General features: G+C 45.8%; 1 protein-coding gene across 7 annotated transcripts in view; it reads right to left on the reverse strand.

The window, feature by feature from the left end:
* The window catches only part of Orp8 (Oxysterol-binding protein-related protein 8), a 90,189-nt gene that overhangs the window by 14,198 nt on the left and 54,825 nt on the right, over positions 1-21,166 (reverse strand). For all 7 annotated transcript variants that reach the window (XM_077661916.1, XM_077661919.1, XM_077661913.1 and 4 more), the window contains 9 exons: positions 19,942-20,133; positions 17,729-17,851; positions 17,212-17,563; positions 15,105-15,286; positions 12,219-12,403; positions 8,973-9,153; positions 6,932-7,028; positions 3,009-3,205; positions 1,875-2,000 (listed from right to left, as the gene is read on the reverse strand). In XM_077661916.1, the coding sequence (XP_077518042.1) occupies positions 1,875-2,000; positions 3,009-3,205; positions 6,932-7,028; positions 8,973-9,153; positions 12,219-12,403; positions 15,105-15,286; positions 17,212-17,563; positions 17,729-17,851; positions 19,942-20,133 (1,635 nt within the window). The remainder of the gene's footprint in view (positions 1-1,874; positions 2,001-3,008; positions 3,206-6,931; positions 7,029-8,972; positions 9,154-12,218; positions 12,404-15,104; positions 15,287-17,211; positions 17,564-17,728; positions 17,852-19,941; positions 20,134-21,166) is intronic.

Below are 21,166 nucleotides of genomic sequence, written 5' to 3' on the forward strand. Positions count from 1 at the left end.
TCCTTTAATATGCACTGACATCGCGCAATACATGGGCCTCTAGCATTTCGCCTCCATCAAAATGCGACCACCGCGGCTGGGATCGAACCCGCATCTTTCGGGTCAGCAGCTGAGCACCATAACCACTGAGCCACAGCAGCGGCTGTTGTTACATTAAAGCTCAGCTCACACAGAGTGCATTCCTAGCAAATGACCTAAGAAATCAATGACAAATCTAAGAGATAAAATGCTGATGTTTGGTCTCAAATGCCTCACCTGTTGTGTCGGCCTCTAGGGCATCAGCTACATCTCACACTAATTTTGGTTCAGTACCATTTAAAACAACTGACATAAAAAGGCAACCAGTTCCTTTAGCTTATTTATATTTCAAACAGTCCAGTGATAAGGTGCGTAACTCTGTTGGTCTTTAACAAGGAATACAAAAAACAGTAAGGTGCAGACTACCTAAACCAGAAGTTCTCAAACTTTTTTGCCTCAAGAAACCCCAACAGCCTTCAACATGCAACAAGGAACAACACTCCCCCCAGGCCTCCACGTCACAATCTGTCATCAAAAGTGTTACAATAGCTCGGGGTTTACTTGTCAACGCACCCTTTGTTTCTGCTGTTTCGTTCACTTTTGTGCATACCTGTTGGCTTTCTTGCTTTCAGCAACCAGTTTTTTATTGAGTGCCCGTCTCACTCATGCTCGGACCACTAACCCCAAGACAAGAACACAGAAAACTACAGTCACAAGGCAAACATTACACTGCATTCATGCACACGGTTGGCTGTGCGGCGCACACAATCACTGCTCCCTGTTCTGGCATCAATGCGGCATCGATGTTTTCTTCTTTTTTTTAATTTCTACAGGTACTGGCTTTCCGGCGCAAATAGATGCGCCGGCGGCAAGACTTCGGCCCAGCATCGCTGACCCCATCAAATCGCCTGGAAAAACACTTGATGAGGCGCAAGCTTTTTTTTTGTCTTGTCTGGGCTCTGCTAGCACAACGGTGTGGACCATACATTCAATCACCACATGCACTAGTGCTTGTGCCACATGTCACCTTGTGTGCCATGCCCCTTCCACACTATCCTGCTGGTGTTCTAGACATATGCACTGGCGCAGCTGGGTGCAGCAGTGTCTAGGCATACAACTAAGTTCCCCGGGCAAGCCGCTCTCGTTGGCGCTCCCATCAAAACATAAGCCCACGGCACCGTTACATGCATGCAGCATCTTGACGCACTGCCAGGGTATGTGCTGCCGACACGAGCAGCCTGTGGAACCCAGTCTGAGAACCCCTGACCCAAACATTACTGCTATAGACTATAGAACATTGGAAAGGCCATCTTCAAGACAACATCCCACATGTGCTCAAGACAGAGTCCCTGCTTTAATCTGAGCAGCCAATTTCCAGCAAGTAGCCTGGTCGACCCCACAATCTTCCAGGCGTTACATAAATTGGGTGGCACTTTCCTAGGCCCCACTGAACATTTTAGGACTTACTGTTCCTAACACTAACATTAACTGAACAAGCAGTCCCACTACTGTGACTTAGGGACACCAATGAATGGCTGCACAAAGATAAGGAAAGCCATTGTGTGCATGTGCAGATTTATTATAAACAGCTCTGATCAACAAGCACAGCTAATGGTCTTCAAGAAAGTGCATATATTCAAAAAAGCAAAATGTTCTCCATTTTTCCAATTCTACTAATAGTTTTTTTTTTTTTTTGCTGGTAATTGCAACTTTTAATGCATCTATCTGAACACACTGCAGAATACACTCCGAGCAATAAATGCCACAAAATCAGAAGACCAAATGCAACAGCAAATTTCCTCACATTTGCTCAATATTGAAAAAAGCAGACAAGGTTGTTGCACTGATTCCCGAACCTGTGTTCTTTTGTCGCGCAGGTAAATCTGGCCATCCCAGTGACCCTGAATGAGAAACAGGGTCTCCTTGCCAAGTTTCAACTTGCCCATGACCAGGTTGCACAATTCAGCTCCACCCAGGAATGGCTGCACAGAAGAAACATGAAGGGACATGAAATCATGTGCATGCTTCCACTCCTCCAGGAACAGGAAAAGGTGCAGGCACCAGCAGAAAAAAAGCGGCTGCAATGCCATTAGCACTGTTTCAATAATCATCACAGGAGCTGCCCTCATGTCAAAAGTCAGTGAAAACTATATACCCGTACACCTAACACTGAAACAAGATGGTCATCACAATGAGAAACTGCTCACAGCAAGGGGTCACAAATGCAGTCTTTAATAATCCTGAGGGTAGACAAGATACAGAAACAAACGTGGCATGAAAAGATAAGTAATATTCTTTTTGCATTTCAAAGCCCTCACAAGCACTCTTCGGCTCCCTAGAAAGAGCGAGTTGACAAAGACACATCAGATACAATACCAGTTTTATCAAGGAACTGCTCCTAGACTCCACTTTTTAAAATTAAACCCATCAAACCAAGCAGAGCACATACTAATTTAGGGGGGGGGGTAATCAGGATGATGATGATAACGGATCAATGAGGTTATAGCATGGCTCAAGCACTTGTCTGTCCCCAGCACTAGGTTACTTATTCCATGTGCTAATCACTAGTCAGTAAACATTTCCGCACCATAAGTCTCTTAGACACATCTTTCAATGACGTGACTCAGAGATTAAATGACCTGCATTCTTTTTTTCTCGGGGCCAGCTGCTATTTCATTTTCATGGGCTTCCTTGCAAGAGTGAAGTTTCTTTTATTATTATTAATACTCAATAGGTCTGTTAAACACCAACAAACTATCTCCAAGTTCGAAGACTTCTCCAATGCTAAACGTTGGAGATTCTTCTTGCCTAGCAGCCACATTATCAGACTCATTGTGCCTCGTCACTGTGCAAGAATTCATAATAGATGTGTAAGGCCAGAACACACTGAGAGAACAAAGCAGAGCATCAGAAAAACCTTGGAGTTTCGAGAACAAACGCCTCCTAAAAGATTGTCCCCACTGGCTACACTGCGAAACGTGCTCACCCACCTTCAGCTTGAATTCAAGCTCGGTGCGGTAACCGGTCTTCTCGGAGACTATGTTCACCTTGCCCCCCAGCTCCATGGTAAGGGTGCCCATAAGGATGCCTTTGCAGTGAGCATAGGGCATGGTGATGGTGTATGTCTCTCCCCTGGTCAGAAAGCACAGCTGCGCCGTGCCTTCGAGGATGGCCGACAGTGAGTTGCCTGCAAGAAGGCACCACACATTACAATCGAGCGCGGCAAAACATCTCCATGCGGAAACCTACTAGTACTTGGACAATATTTGAAGGTTATTAAAAATGATTCATTTGGCTTTAAAACAAGAACCATGTCACACACAGAGGCTAGGACCATGAATTTTCCTTAAAGACAACTTGAAAAGGTCCAAGTCTTAATACGCATAAAAATGTCTGATACTTCTCCCATGGCCATATGGCACATCTAGAGGTAGAGCAATTTCCGGTATTTCTTTCTAAGCAGCGCTCCTTTTCTCATGAGCACTAATACTTTCGTCAAATGCGCTTCTTTTAATACAGAATAGTCATCTGTGAGAACCTTGCCCATTAAGAGCGTTTCCCATAAGTCATGCTTCTGAATGTACCACTGAGCTGGATCTAAACACATACACTGCTGGGCATCACTCCTCAGGTGTGCAGTAGGAATCAATGCACAACTGGTTAAGGAACATGCACTTCACAGCAACCTTTGAGCAGAAACACGAATCGCATTAACTGCTCACTGCAGATGAAGTGAAAGACTGTGTTGTGTTCAAGGGCAGCCTTCGCTTTTCCTTCCATCCCGACAGTACACAATTCAGCTGCACCCTTTATGAAAGTTTTGTCATTCGCTCTTCAAGGCATGTGTCTCATAAGCACCCGGTCAGCTTTCTCAGTGACAAGCAGCAAGGAAGGAATCATTTCATGGTTTACGCAAAGAGCGTACAGGCGCTAAAAGATGGAGACAACACACACACAACAAGACCATGTCATGCTACAACCAACTAGCTCAAACCATAGTCTTGCTGCAAGGAATAATTTGTTTTCTACCTGTGGCCACGTCTCATGCATGAGACTGGTAAGCATGACAACACCACAGGGTAGGAGCAGCAAGGTACAGCATGCACTAACATTAGGAAGCTTATGGTTTTGGTTTAAGGGGGTTTAATGTCCCAAAGTGACTCAGCTGCTACGAGGGACACCATAGAGAAGGGCTCCGGAAATTTCAACCACCTGGGGTTCTACTGACATCGCACAGTACACGGACCTTTAGAATTTCGCCTCCATCGAAATTCGACCACCGCGGCCGGGATCAAACCCGTGTCTTTCGGGTCAGCAGCCGAGCGGCATAACCACTGAGCCACCATGGCGGCCTAAGACTAGGAAGCATTCACCCCGTAAGTTGTCTCTCTCACTATCCTTTACTCCTGAGGTTACTTGACCGTGCCACTAAACCTAGTTCCTGCAGCAATAAAAAGCTGCACTTCCAACATTGTCAGCCTCCTTTAAAGTCAAACAGGTTTTGAAATATGAAAGGTGATAAAAAAAGTAGTTATTTGTGCATTTTTTCTTCACTCAGCTGAGCACTACGCTGAGGTTAACACCAAAAAGAAGACAAATGGAGTACTACTATGAAACACTTAATCAAAACAAAAGCTAGACTATTTTTCATTACTAGTGGTAGGTGGGAGGCACACATAAGGATGCACAGTAGAACCCCGCTATAGTAAACTCGGTTATAGTAAAAACTCGGACATAGTAAAGTGAAGCTGCAGTCCCATTTCGCCTTCCATAGATGAGATTTTTTTCGATTATAGTAAAATTTTTTTCGAAGAAACGGCTATAGTAAAGAGCCAACAGGGCAGAAAACTGAGCTAGTTGGTATACGTTCATGATGATAAACCCAGGCACTCACAAACAACGACACAGAGGGGACACAGCGCTTACTCGCAACTACAAGAGTTTTTATTCAGAGGCTTCTATATGTATATACTACAAAAACCAAAACAAACCCAGAGAAATCGCACGCCACATGCCGACCGATGAGCAGGGAAAAAATTATCTCCCCATCAGACAAGCCAACTGATGGGTCACTAACACATGTATGTCCCGTTTCCACGATATGATAGGGTTCAACTATCTCGGTGACGAAAAAGAACACATGTTTTGGAAAAAAGGGGGGAACGTTTCTTCTTGCGCTTGCTGCAGTCACGACAATGAAGAACCATATTGTTTCAAGTGTTACCTTTTTGGAAATCTCCGGCATGCTCCATCAGCCGCACATTCAAACAACGACCACTCTGGCCTATGTACACTTTTCCGCACGACATGGGGATCTTGTACACTGTGCCCACTTTGCAGGCGACATACGATGATACATGTCTGAGAGCACATCCTCCTTTTCTTTTCTTCGCACCCAGCTCCGCCTTAGCTTGAATCGCGGGGCCTAACGTTGACAGTTTCTTGGGAGCCGAAAACATGACATGAATGCCATACCTGCCAGCAACTTTCTTAATCCCGTGTGAAAGTCGATGCACATACGATACTACCACGGGTTTGCTGCGTTCTTCTTTTTTGTCGTTTTTTCCCCGGCCCTTTACCCAGCGAATAACCTTTTCGCTGGCTCTGCCGATCACATGATCTGGATACCTGCTGTTAATCAGTCTTTCCACCTGATAATTGACACTTTCCTTGATGCGATGGTGGCAAGTCTTTGATGCAGCTGACTTCAAACACGAGACCGCGATTCCATCCTTGATGAGCTTCGAGTGCGCTGACGCAAAATTTAACAGGCTTTTCGTGGAATGCGGATGGTAACTCCAACAAAGATTTGTTGGAGTTTGTTGGGATTCGTTGTCTGTGAGCGCCTGGATTTATCATCATGATAATAGTAAAGAGCGCCTGGCCATGGCGATGTACTTTCCGCGGAATGATGACATTGCGGTACGCGCGAAGTCTAGGATCGCGAGTTAGTGTATAGATACCAAATACGACAAAACGGCGCTCTTTGAGGTAGCTTCATCACCGTGCTTGAAAGGCATGAGGAGAAGCTAACATTTTGAACACCTTGATGCCGTGAGGCGAAGCGCGCGGCGGGCACGGAAAAAGTAAAGCTGGCTATCAACGTAGAAAGAAGGCGGCGCGGGTCGCGAGAAAGGAAAGGCAGTAAATGTGCAGTGAGAAGCAGAAAAGGGAAGAAATGGGCGTACGTTCGTAGCAAGGCAGCACGAAGCATGGGGAAGCGGCGGCAAGCAGCAGAGGCACGGCGGCACTGCGTAGGCGGTTTTGCCACTCTTGACAGTGTCGCATGCATTTCTTAACTACTGCCTCTTAAATGACGCTGAGGCCACGGAAGAAGACGATGCGGTGATCTTTCACATGGTTTTCACATGGAATCAAACTGGCGTTATATTAGTAGCCACATTGTATTCGTGCAAATGTAGTGCTTCCAGAAGACGTAAATCAGGTCGAAAACACGATAAATGTGATCACTGATAATAAATAATTATCAGATGAAGGGATGATAAGAGCAGGATGCAAGATATTCCTGATTGTTTGTTTCATAAACCAACACTTCGTGCTTAGTAAGCAGCTAGAGAGCATAGTCAGAGCCATACCATCACCAACAACTGATATAGTAAAGACCCTAGTATAGTAAAGATTTTTGCTGGTCCGAGCCACTTTACTATAGAGGGGTTCTACATTGCTTCATAAAGGAGCTGTCATCATGTGGATGTAAACAATTTGAAACGACCAGGCAATATACGACACAGATGTTTCCAACTATGGCAGCAAGTTAAATATGGACCATTTCCTTTCTCAAAGAAAATCTGTAAAAGTCATCACTGAATAATGGCATCATTCCCCTCATTATGTATAAATGTCCGAGGCCATTAGGCAGAGCAAGCTACACTGTTCCAAGCAGAGGGCTCACCGTAGAACTTTGATTTTGCCAAAATGGTGCCACTGATGCAGAAGCCGTCTGGCCGGTTGCTCACATAGAAAGAGGAAATGGGTGGGTGGTGGGAGACCTGCAGTTGCAAGAGGCCACCAACACATCAGGCTATTGCGCTGCTTGCTTTAGTATGGAAAAGAGCATTTTCGTCAGCAAATCCTAAAATCTACAAAAAGCAAAACTGACAGAAAAAATTGACTTATTTAATGTATGTTGTGAACAAGACTCTCTAAAACTTTCATGCAAAGTGTGATCTACAATCTAAATTTTGTCCATATACAGTCGATGACCAAAAATTCAGACGACTAATTTTTCGAACATGCTTGATTATTCGGACTTTTTTGCGGCACCGCGACATGGCCCATGGAGCCAATGTATAAGAGCGCCTGAAATTTCGAACGCCTTGCAACGGACTGCTCAATATTTCGGAACTCGTTCGCATCCGCCGCCAATACCAAAGCAGCCATACAATTTGTCAAACTGCAGGAGAGATTGAAAACTTGATCAAACAAATCGAAATTCAAGCTTAAAGGGAGCCTCTAAAATTGCGACGCTGAAATTCTGCGCGAGTTGCCACATTGTGCCCGCGTGGTTTCGAATTCATACTGTTCTTGAATGTCTTCCGCCGCAAGTAGTCAGAGTTCGCTGAACTCATCTGTGCCGAATCTTTCTTCCCGAACATGAGAAGAGGTAGCAGCAAATTGCGTGGGAGGCGTACAGCTCATGCGTAGACGGCGAGGTGAGCGTACTCGCGGCAAAACGCACCGCAATTGAACTGTCAACTTCCGATCGCAAAACCGTAAATAACTGGCATTCGATGACAGGCAAGACGGCTCTCATTAAACGCAAGCCACTGCAGAATGCATACCACTGGATGCGATGCCGATTTTGGCTCCAGTCACTAGGCCTAGTGATGAAGGCCAATGCCGACGGAGCACTTGCTTCGGCCGTTTTTCGGTTCTTATTGTTTCGCCATACACTTGTTCTCATTCCGGGCCCATCATATTGCAGGCGCAGTGCAGTTCCCGCAGTGGCATGTGTGCTTTCCCGTTTAGACTTTGTCCCAACCCGTGCGTTCACTGGCTACATAGCGAAAGCAGCACAGCAAGGCCGAGCTCATGAAAACGGTCGCCGCCCGTTGTCTGTGCACATGACGCGCTGCGAAAGTTAATCATGAGGAGCTTATTTCAGAATGTGTGCAATACAACTGACCCCTTCCTCCAGCATACTGGCAATAAGTTGTGATTTTTTGTCAGGGAAATTTGATTTTCCAGACTGCCCAATTTTTCAATCCTTTTCGCGGTCCCCAGAGAGTCCGAAAAATCGGTTGTCGACTGTACATGTGCATTTACATATTCATACACAGGGTGATCCAAAAGTCACAGAAAAGTAAAAGTTCAGTCATTCAAAAAGCAGAGGCAGTAGCACGATGCGGTTTTCGTAAAAATGCTTAGAAAAATGCTGAAAATTGTTTTCATTCCCACTGAAAGCTAGTTATTTACCCTTTCAGTTGCATCAACAGTTCGGATAATGCCGCTACAGCGCTACTTTTCAACGACAATTGTGGCAATAAAGCTTTTCATTGTTAAAAAAAATTCCATATCTTTCAGTACACCTCTGTGGAAACTGCATGGCACTATTGTCATTACTTTTTGAATGATCAAATTTTCACCTTTTCTGTGAGTTTTGTATCACCCTGCACATAAATAGATGTGTTCACATACATGCATATGTGTAAACAGACCTGAACATGTGTATTTACGGAATTTGAAAAAAAACCTTTTGTTACAGAGATCCAGGCCCATAAAAAGAGCAGTTAGACAGTTATGAAATTGCGGACTTCCATACATTTCCTTGCAACAAAAAAATGACGGCTTTAAGTCCTGCTTTCATCAGTCAATAGGTATTTCACCCACATTAATGCTATACAGCTGAACTCAAAATTAACCCTCGGCCATCAGAACCAAAAGCAGGAGAATTAGCAGGGCAAAAAGCAAAGAAATGAAATGAAGCCACCAACCTGCTCGGCAATGTAGAAGGTGCGGCTGCCAGTCTCAGGGTGCCTCCAACAGCACCTGAACACCTCGCCCAGAATGGGGTTGTAGGGCTTCTTCAGGCCTCGGGGCTTCTTGTAGAAGCCAGACAGATACCACTGCACCACCAGCTTCATCCGAGTGAGGGGGTCATCCTCCTGCACCGCCCTGTCACACAACGAGATGCTGCTGACGAGACAAGCGCTCTCCTGTGGCAGGCATTCTCCTTGAAGCACCAGCTCTTACAACCAGACTCTCCCTCCCGAGATGATGTGCTTGTTATTTACGTGAAATGACCTCATCACATGGCAAGATCACATGACCCATTATCATTAGTCAAACTACCAGCATGTCCCATGACCCATTTAAATGTAAACCACTGGTGTAGTGTGATGATGATAGTGAATTTTTATGGCGCAAGGGCATCTGCGGCCAAAGAGTGCCACGGCACAAAGTATTATTTTTTTTTGCTCAAATTGGGGTCAAAGACCTATTTCCCAAGCATTTCACCCGGAATAAGCCGAACACCAGGCCAGGGGAGGCTTGTACCCATTTTATCACCGGTGGGTACCCGGCGGCACTGGGGATCGAACCCCGCACCTCCCGCATGCGAGGCGGATGCTCAACCACGAGGCCACCGCTGCGGTACTGGTGTAGTGTGTTGGCGATTGTGGTGGCCAGAATCCAAAGCATTTAAGTCTTGGTGAAGAGTTAAATGGGCTCTGAAAGGAGCTATAATAAAGTTGCGGTATGCCTGGAATGTTAAATCACGCCGCTTGACAAATATTGTCCAGCAAGAATTTTTTTAATGCGCTTTGTACAAGCCGAGTTACAAGTAGTCAAAATTTAAATTTCAGCGTCTTCACACCTTTCTCTCTCCTCTCGTAACTTTTTGCGCGCTGGAAGGTCAGCGCTCCACAGCCGGCCTTCCCTCTGCTGCGTGTAGAAGTGTATTATTTGGCTCAGGTTTATATGACAATTCAATGCAGTTATTGAGCGAGTTGATGTGCTCTCCTCGGAAGCTGTTTCAGAGCCCATTTAAGTAAAAAGAAGCCTAGCACAGAAGACAATGATGAGCAAGTGAGCACTGCTCGCATTAGAGATTGGTGCCGGCGCACGGTGCATACTCCTGCACGGAACATCAGAAGGAGGTGGCTTGCAGAAGAAAAGCCAGCAACCAGCGAATGACCAGGGCCAGGAATTCCACTAGGCCACATCAGCACAGTGATCGTGCTTTCTGGACCATCCACAGTTGTCGCCAAGTCACCACATCAATGCCAGTTTATCATCAAGCCATCGTCAAGACATAAGGTCCTTGCGAAGCCATCACCTCGCCATGGAGTGCAGCCATGTGACAGAAAACTGTGAGATGCCACCAGAGACGCAGGGCTCTCATGCTTGCTGTAGAGTATGCGCACATTTATTCTGCTTGCCTCTCGTGTTTTTAAAAGACAGCACAACTTTCTCCACAACGTTAGTTCCAATAAGCACTAGTTTCTCCGCAACTGGTCGTTGGCGAACGACAATAGGTCAGTGACTGAACCCCTGAATGCACATTGTGGTCACAGTCTCTGTTCCACATCCCTTTTAAGCATATACAGCAGACACTGAAACTCAATTCACATCAAGTTTTGTAACGATAGCTACATTATGGTAGCATTTCGAGCCTTCAGCGTGGCGGCGCCGTGGAAGTGGCGGTGCCACCACGCTGTCACGTGGTTGGTCACATGGTGCGGAGCAGCTGCCGGCAGCGCAGCGCCATGGTTTGTCACGTGGTTGGTCACTTGACCAGCTACGTGGTGCGGAGCAGCTGCTGCTGCCGGCGGTGCGGTGCGCCGGCGAAACCGAGCTGCCACAGCTGTGCGCAAGTGCCGTATCAAGTGGGACGAAGATGAAGAAGGAACGCCCAGCGAAAGGGAGCGGCGAAAGACTGACTTTGCAATTCAACTGAGAAAGTTCCACTCGGCCAACTGTAGCTATCACATCACTCCAGGTTTAACCAGACCTAAACCGCCGCCAATTTTTTCTTTTTTTTTTCAGTTTTATGCATGACTGTAGGAGAAAAGAAGACAGCAGGAAACCTGCCACTTGGAAAGTAAAGCAATTCCAACTGTAGCTACGATTCAGAATTAATTCAATACTGTAACTGTGGGCAGTAGTAAGCACTTTTTTTTTGTAGACGTATTGTAAAACTGATGGTAAAACTGACCAACTGAAATGAATCTGATTCGTTGTAGCACCATGCATTTTTCTGTTCACAAATAAAATGTGGTCTGTTTAGACGAGCTGTACGATTGTGGATTTTGAAATCTGTGCTACAACTTCAAAGCCTCAAGATCATTTGCTTCATAACAGGGGAGTATATATGTAGTAAACACAACAAAAGCCTCTGATCCAAGTTTACTATTAAAAGATGTTCCAATATGCAGCCAATAATAGCACTGCTGCCATAATTGCAAAGCTGTGCTGAAAGCCAACAATACTTGAAATGTTACTAAATACAGCTCACAGATCGGCACCTCAGTACAGCAAAAGCTACAAAAAGTTAAGGACAGTGAATCTGGCTCTAAACTATTATCCGAACACCATTCCCAAGTGCCTCGCAGGCTCTACCCACCAAAGCATGACTTCTGAAACTCAACACTGAAACAGTGCAAGAGTGCAACAAGTCATACCACACGCTAAATCCAGTTTGGATTTTACAGCGCCAGCTGTATAGGCTACGTTCCTCAGAATCATGTCAATGGTGGTGGCATTCACGCATGCTGCACTCCCATCACCCCTATATCATACAACCTACGCAGCCACCCCACTAAACTTCAAGGTCAATCTGGGTAGCAACACCCACTTGTGCACCATAAAACCACAACACAACCCTACACCCACTCACTCCTTACTACATTTGGCTGCTCCAACATTGTCAGTGCAACATTCCTCCACCCGGGTTACCTCTTTCGCCATTTCTATGGATGGATGAATTATGGATGGATTAATGACTGTGCATGACCGTGACGCATGGTCGCAAGCATGACGCATGCCTACCTTACATCCCTACACACACCCTCCTGCTCAGAGTTGCTACTAAACACTTGGTCCATAATCAACATTCTGCAACCCCCCAGCTGTCACTGATGTTCGCATCATCACAAGCGTAAATGCCCCGTAGTTTTTTTGGATGCATCCCTGCTTCTAAAAGCGGAATGAAATTTACAAGGCGAGCAACAAGCACTCACTTGGAAAGGATGTCAGCGTGGTAGTAGTAGTCCGAGAGCTTGTCGAGAAAGGATCGTGGTTCAAGGATGAATGTGGGCAGCACCACTTTGGACAGGTCCATGCCTGGCCGCACCTGCTTCACCAGGGCCCAAATGAGGCTGCGGTTTTCCTCTGCAACCTCCTCAGTCTGACCTGCATCCCCTGCCTGCACATTAAAAAAAAAACGCTTTGGGACTCCTTCTACAAACAAGACAAACAGAAACGGTGCTGCCTTTACTGTCTACTATATATTGAAAAATTGAAAATTGGTTTTGAGGAAAGGGAATGACACAGTAACTGTCTCACATATCTCTGTGGACACCCAAGAAGGCCATGCACTTTAAGGGAAGAGATAAAGGAGGGAATGAAAGAAGAAAGGCAGAAAGAGGTGCCACAGTGGAGGGGGCTTCTGGAGTAGGGGCTACGGAATAATTTCCAGTAATTTCAACCACTTGGGTATCTTTACCATGCACTGGCACTGACATAGCATGGGCGCCTTTTGTGTTCTGCCTCCATCGAAACGCGGCCGCTGTGGTTGGGTTCCAACACGGGTACTCCGGCTCAGTAGACGAGCGCCTTAACCACTGAGCCACAGCGGCGGGTAAGTCTGTCTGTATATTTAAGGTAGTTCAGTGCATATTTACGGCAGTTCGCTGCAACACTCAACCACAATTCAGCTCGCTGAGGCAAGCACTACTGCACTGAGCACTTGCTTCTTGACAGCATTCTAAGGTTTTCATCACGTACGCAAAAATTGCTGTATCCTGCCTACATTGTAAATTTGCACACCACTTCGTCTGCTGCCAGGATGGTGAAACACTAAGAAGGAGGCAGAAGAGAACTTGGCCACTGAAAGAGGGCAAGCAATTGCTTGGCCATCAGCCGACCCTTGGCACCAGCATGCTATTGTTTTTGCAGAAGTATGTGCTTTTTTAAGAGAGCACAATTTCAATTAAATTTCAGCTCTTTTATGACAAACTATGAGCCCATTTGGGTTCATAAAGTTCAGATGCTCCTAATAACATCAAAACCCCAACTATGCAGACTGATGGAATTATACAGGCTTTCACTATTTCAAACTTCAACGGACCAAAGGTTTTTTGTTTGAATTAGCAGCAGTTCACCTTAATATGATCTAAGACCAGCTTATTTTTCTAGATATGTGAGTGCACAAATTATATTTTGGAACTTTTTCTGGGTAAGTGTAGTTGTAATCATTAGCACGTCATAAAGTATACGTGATGTTTACTTCGTTATTCAACCTGCAGCCTCCAACTGGTTGTGTGGTTGAAAAAAAATGTTAACAAAAATGCACTGTTTTTTTTAATACAATAAAACTCCGTAGCATGGGACTTCGATGGACAAAAAAGAAGTCCAAATTATTCGACGATTCAATCATTGAGTGGCTCAAAAGAAAACTGAAGAATTTAATTGAAAGCTCTTGAGTGAAAGCTGAGCACCAATGACTATTTTTTTCAGTTTCGTAAAAGGCACCTTGCATGCACACTGTCAGGAGTGTTGAGCTGAAGCAAAACTGCTCCAGAAAAGCAATGGTATCCATGGCCTTTTTCACAGTGTGACCAGGTAGTGATGGTGTCTGCTCTCAAGCAGTGGCACCAATTTCAGGAAGGCTTCACCGCCTAAACAGTGAGTAGCACACGAGCACGAAGTTTCAGCCATGGAGTTAGGCTCAGCGCATTGGAAAACAGAAGAACCATGTGTACGGAAGCGAGGGCAAAACACATGGCTCAGGAACGTTGAGACATCTTCAGAGAAGATAAAGAGGAGGCTAGGCATTCATCAGCAACTGAAATGGCACATTGAAATTATGCAACCTTAATGTATGTAAGCTCTGCATATAGCTTTCGGCAGATTTGCACGGCATTCGCGAATGCCATCTCTGCCAGAACCAAGGGCATACCACCTCACTATCCTCTCCCAGCTTCCACTGCACTTCCCTTCACACCTGCTGGGAAAGCCGAGCACATACCTTCCTCTACAAGCTTTCACCCTCACCCTTAACTGCTTTTCCCCCCTCACCTATAAGCAAACTGTCGTGTGTGTTCTGGGAGGACATCGCATATACGGCTCTTTGTAAAATGAAACTACATGGTGAGGGGGCAAGTGCATGTGTTTGAATGGGTGAGCACCCATGATTAGCTGACTGGCACAAATACAACACTCCATTCTAGCAGACCTGTGGGCTTTCTTCCCAAGAGTTAATCCGAGTGCTATAGTGCGTGGCATGCGAGGCTGCAAAGATGTGTTCACTAGCGTATTTCATTTTTCTGCAGTCTTTAAATTGGAGATGTTGTGGGTGCAGTGATGGTCCGAAGACTAGACAATAGAACAGTATGCTCGACGGCAAACACACTGCAATGTGTGAAAGATACCATAGGCTCAAGCTGCCCTGCTGCTCTCTCAAGAACATCCTCTTACCTCCAGGCCCAGCTAGCAGAATGCACCGCGCCCTCACACTGGTGTTAACCTTCACGGCAGACACCAACTTGCGCAGCGCTGCTCTAACTTCACGTGTCCAGGCTGTGCCCTTGCTGCAGTGATGTGATCTGCCTACATTGTCCCTGCGTCTCCCCTCGCCCTGACCACCCTTCTCACCCTATCCTTTAATTCCATCCCCCCTGCGTAGTGCCGTTGCAGTGATCCCTACAGCGGATCCAGTTGTAATGCTGCGCTCCCCCCCCGATTTCACTACCGCTATCCCCTCCATTTATAACTATTGATACCTACCACCCTCCCCCGTGGGGATCTGTCCCGAAACGAACAAGCCTGAACAAGTGTCAGTGTCTGAAAACAAAGTCACAAGCCCACCCCACAGAAGAAGGTGGCATGCAGTGTTGCTCACTCACCACACCCAGTTCTTCAGTGCTCTCCTCCTGGTAGGGTGTCTCTGGCACTTCCTCCACTTCTTCCACTTCCCCGCTATCCTCCGTCAGCCGCTGGTGCTCTTCCTCTTCGGAGTCAGTGTCGCTCGAGCGCAGGCTCTGAGTGCCATCCCGCTGGTCGTCCGTGGGTGCATCATCACCAAGGTCTGCACGCCACACCAAACAGGTGCTCACTCAGAAAATGCTAAAGCACGAAAGTACACCAACCAGACACGGCACTTCGTTACAGCATCTACAGTGTGGCATACTGTTAAAAGGCATGAGCAGAGAGAGGCAAGTTATATCTGGAGTCAGATGTAGGACGGCCTCCTTACTGACACCGCATACTGTTATTCTATCTCCAGCAAATGACCCAAAGATTAAAAAAAAGGCTTGAAAATGCTATTAATTAAAGCAGTGCGCTAGCATGCAGGACTTAGCCTGGACTGCTATCTCCGTCACGTGCTGTCAGGAACAGTAGTCATCAGCTTGGAGAATTTCTGAAACTGGCTGCAGTGTTTTCATGATACTCCATGTTTCTGACCAGGCAAAGGGAGGAAATGCGCACAAAGCGCATTGAGATAAAGGGGCCAATAAATGCACCGTACTGCATGCTGGCCTTTTGCAAGGCAACACACTCTGTGGCCTCTAGCCTGGTTTTACGGCTGGCCTTTAGCCTGTTTTTCAATAGAACAAGTTTCTAGTGACTGCTGCGAGGCAGTGAAACTTACAGTAGTCCACTGCATTGTTACGCACACAATAATCCACTGTTATGCTTCCAGTAGTTTGCATTTGTCAAAGTGCTTTCTCTACTCAGTGGTGACAGGCAAGAAACACGGACTATTCAATGCCTCTCCATGTCACCACACTACAATCAGAACTAGGCAGATGTCAACACTTCAGGTCAAAGTTTTCACAAGTTTCCACCATTCTTCTCTGATAGTTTGCACATATCTCTATGAGTTCACTATCTGCCGACTGCTTGGAGTTTAGCTGCAAAACTTGGCAATGAAACATACTTATTTTCGAGTTGAAGTATAAGTTGTGCTTCGTTCACAAAAAAACACTTCATTCCCTTGGCATGCTGCATGTGTTCGCGAGCTAAGCAGTAATTACTCCTTTCTTCTCTTCTCTACCCTTCTCTACCCAGTGCATACCGCAGAATTCATGGGACTAAGACTAAATTCTATGTGCACGAAGAACAAAAATGCCCTCTTGGTGCTCTTTGCTATCATCGTGCTAAAACAAAATGCAAAAAGGTTGCGAAAAAAAGTTCGCGCATTGATGGTCACAATTCCACCCTTCATTACAATGCAGTGATCTCCAGCATCAAAGACAGATCTATCAAGAAATGATTTCGCCAAGCAATTCCCATGTGTGATGCGCAATGCATGCGAAGAGATCAACTCAGCAACAGAATGCCATACTACTGTCACGTGGTATGTCTTTGCATGGGAAAAGAAAAACGGCCATATAATAAATCTGGCCACTCTGTAAACGTTAGCAGTGGCAAAGCGCCACGGCGTCCAATATTCACAGCGTGGCAAAATATCTCGGAGGTTGGAGGCCACACTGTTGGGACTGGTCACACTTGACATTGTAACTTAAAAATCCATGCAGTAGAAGGTCAAGGTGAACTGCTCAGCAAATTATTATCGGGCTCAAATTTAAAAGTTGATGATGACAATGATTATGCTGATAACCACAGCTACAATGATGATGTTTTAATGAAGGGCAGCTTGGCCAAATAGTGGCAGCATGGCTAGTGTGTTTTGGTCTGCATGAAATTTGGTCAAAGACCTAGTTCCTAGGCATTTCATCCCAGAGATGCTGAGCATGAGGCCAGAGGAAAACTTGCACTAGCAGCCATTGGAAGCTGGCGGGTACTCAGCGTCACCGGTGATTGAACTGTGAACCATCCGCATACAAGGCAGATACTACAACCTCTAACCTAAGCAGTATTTTTGAAGCTTTGATATCTCTACACTGCCAGCAAAATCCCATTTTTGAGCTCAATAAATTTATTTTGCCAGTACAAATGTGCCTAAAATGCCTATCTCTCCACAGCAACTTCCCTTCAATGCCCACACACCTTGGTCTCTGAAGTGGTTCTCAAGGTCACTCTCGTTCCAGTGCCGCTGCTGCGACGGGATAGCGGTGGGCGTGCTGGCCACCATCGAAAGCTCTGCCTCAGCCCCACCACCCCCAACTCCAGTCACAGAAGCAGAGTCCCGAGCAGTTCCTCCGCCTCCAGTCGCAGTGCCACTACTGTTGCTGCGCAGGTGTCCCGACGTCATGGAGCGCAGCAGCAGCGAGGAGCAACGAAGCGAGAGCTCCAGGGCGTCCATCCAGCACTTGCCAGCTGCCTCCGAGGGTGCCCGGAAGATGAGGTGGCTCACTGGCAGTGGCTGCACCAAGGCCCCAATGGCCTCATTCCGAGGACCCTGTGGTTTCCAGCGAGAGCAGGAAAGGAGAGTTAAAACCCAGACCATGTGCATCAACTCCAAATCACATGCATCAAACGGCTGTGCTGAGAAAAATATCACAAAGCTACGTGGGTGTAATAACAAGGCCCTATAAAAACCATAAATAATTATCGGACAGCATACCCGTGACGCCCAGATGGACTGTTCAAGTGGATGAAAGATCTTGAAGCAAAATCCGTCCTTCTTGGAGGGCCGCTCTATCAGCTCACACGCGTTCAGCAGCACAGTCCCAACCCACTGACTACTCTGCAAAAGGAAGAAAAGAAGGCGTTTCAGAACGGCGTCCCGTCACTGCGATCAAGAAACCCAGGCGGGCTGCATAAAACAAAATGTGACCCCACTTAAACAACAAGCATGAAAGATTAATTCTGTTTTAGAACTCAGTAAGAATAACGGTAGCACTAATAATAATAGGAGAAAAAGAACCAGCTGACCTCCACCTAGCGTATGCAGAAAGCAGAAAATGAGTGAAAGAAATGCAAATAGGTGCAGCTTCAAAACAGCAACGAGCTTCCGTGCTTTGTTAACGCATCAACATTCAGAATGCAGAAATTACACCCATGGTACCCCAGAGGTAAGAAGAATGTAAACACCAAGGGCTTTGGCTGCACCACAGCCTATTCATTCTCACAATCACAGCACTCCCATACATCAGATGTCTCATGCACATAAAAAAATTAGCTATGGTTCAACTACTGCTGAACCTAGTTAGAGCGCGAAAGCTGTGCTGTATCGGGTAAGTAGACATGGCTTGGCCTGTAACGTTGAGCGCATTCCACACACTGGATAGGCAATGCGCCCACCCTGCCAGTTGGGGTTTTAATTCATGGTTGATCATAAGAGGTTGGTCACCCAATGAACCTTGTTGCTCATTGCTGCAGTGGCACCTGTCTGCCACAATGTCATCAGCGCTAATGTATGCAGCCCACATCTCTCTCTCCCCACCACCACCTACCTCAAAGCATGATTGAGGCATCCACGACTGAGGCGTCCAGGGAGCCAGTTATGCACCTTCCTTTCCTCAAAATCATAGGAGTTTACAGCATTGTCAAGCCAAAGAATGCCAACCAACCATCTATAGCTTCAGTGCTACTTTTCTGCTACAACTTGTCAAGCATGAAGGGCGCATCTGTCATCTGAAGGTCAAAACCAAATTGTTGCAAGGTAGTGTAGTGAAGCGTTGGTAGTCAAGCTTTCCCTTCAATATGATTTGAGTTTTGTGTGCAATTTCGTGCACAACAAATGCCATGGCAAACAATGCTGTCTAGAAGGACAGCACATTTATTATCTTTCTTTTTATTTACCTAAACATTCTGCAAAGCTATAAGCAGACAAACCTCAGGACAACGAACGGACTGCCGCACTTGTTGCCTCAAAAAAAAGCAATGAAATGAGAGAGATAGAACTGTAGTGCACCCAATCTCAGGCCAAAGTGAATCACTTGGCCGCAGGTGGTGCACTTTCGAGAGCACCCACACCCTGGCTCACAAACCCCTCATGGCTCGAATCAACCTGGGCAATACTGCCTCCTCTAGCTAGGCCATGGATGCAAGAGTTCTTGATTGCAACTTCATATGACGGTGACGCCAACGACGTTTACTCTGCTCAATGCCCCTCATCGAGCTGTCACTGTCGGACACCCTTTAAAGATATACCGAGAACACACTGAAGTTGGCCTGGAGCGATAAATTACCATGCTCTGGTGACAGAGACGTACTTTCACCGAGAGCTGAGCTTCATTAAACTAGAAAAGGTTAAAAAATTAAATACAGTTTTTGCCATACTTGACCCTTTTCACATGAAAACTGCAGTGCGCCGATGCAGATTTTACTGTGTGCAGATCTCTAAGGCTCTGCTGCTTAAACGTTCATTTCCAAATGGTGATCACGGAGTCCTTTTTGGTGTGAACATCACAAGCTTGAATACGAGTGGCAGGAAAAATTTTAGATGCAATTTTCTTCGCAATGTCTTTTGCAGCCGTACAAGTCAACAAAGCCAGGAAGAACCAAAGAATCAATTTTTTCCAACAGCAAAAGTTGGCTGGAGTTGCCCTTTCAGTGCTCCTTTTAGGCCTGACATCTTTGAATTATAAAACAAACATGGTGCACCAGTATAACATGATAACACTTCATGTAAGAGGTGGCCATGGCAACAATTGTATTTCATTATGGCTAAACCACAGGTGCAATGCAATGCTGCTGAGAACACTATCAAGTGCTCGTCTTCATCACAACCAATGCAAAAAACTGATTTTCTTGCAAATAGAGGACCATGTTTAAACCATGCTGCAATGCAACCTAGAGATTAACATGAGCACCTACTCCAGAAGCACTCACCTTGGCAATCTTTGGGGTCTTGTAGAGCAGAAGCAAGCCAGGCTTGAGCACACACCATAGTTTTGTCCAGCCCTTGAGGGTGCCCCTAACCTTCAGCCAGTCAGCCAGCACAATGATGGAAGGGTCCGTCAACGTGCTGGACAGCTCCATGGCAACCCGCTTCTTTTCGCATCGATAGTGCTTCCGCTGGGCCTGCAGTGTTTCAGGCAAAAGCTCAAACTCTCACCCTATCCTATAAGTAATTTCTCACATACAAAACATGACACCTTCAGAAAGCTACTCGGAGTTAAAGCATAAGTGAAACAGTGTACATGTTACACTTAAATATAAATGATTCGGTTACTGTCTGTTACAAGTCACAGAAAGATAGCAGACACAGTCACACTTTCTGATGATGTGAGTGAGAAAGAGAACTAGGCAGATCGCAGAAGCAAAGAGAAGCTATGCCTGGCAACCTGCTACTGCATATACTGCAGCATAAGCATCCAAGCTCAACTGAGGCCACTCTCATTTCTGCTCGTCTCGTGCCATGCCTGACACACAAAGATATGGAACTCTACAAACCGAGTGCTCATATCTCACCATTCAGAGTGTGCTCTTGTTTTCGTCATGACCCAAGCTACCCATGCCAGTAGCTTTTAGTAGCACAGCTGAACGATCACAGCATCATCTGGGTAATTTATGCCACAACTGTGGAAAACATTTCTTTCATTACTGATCCCATACTAGTACCAAAGCCTCAATCATAAGTATGCCTCAATGACAGTAGGGAAGGGGTTTGTGTGTAGTTGCTATTTTGTAAGTGTGTGCAAACGATCATGGCCTCCAAGAAAATATCGGCTATACGCCCAAAATTCAATCAGTAAATCAACAAATAATTACATTACTAAAAAAATACCGCCAATTTAAGCTTAACAATGCCAATCAGGTCCTGTACCAAACACACCGGCATATACAAATTGCACTAAAAAGAAATGCTGCAGGATAGAATGCAGAGCACCCTCCCGCATTTAGGTGGAATCTCCCACCCTTAAAACTGCAACAGGCTGCCACAGTATCCTGAAATCAAAGTCACGATGGAATACTCAGCAATAATGCAAGAGCATTGTCTACACTGTCAACAAAAAAGTTCGTGCATTAAATATAGCAGGATAAGTGCTCAATAGTAATTTTTTGCAAATTCATAAAGCAAATATGACAGTTAGAAACCTGAAAGGACATGTAA

This window comes from Amblyomma americanum, chromosome 4 (assembly GCF_052857255.1).
Source record: "Amblyomma americanum isolate KBUSLIRL-KWMA chromosome 4, ASM5285725v1, whole genome shotgun sequence".
NCBI lineage: Eukaryota > Metazoa > Arthropoda > Arachnida > Ixodida > Ixodidae > Amblyomma > Amblyomma americanum.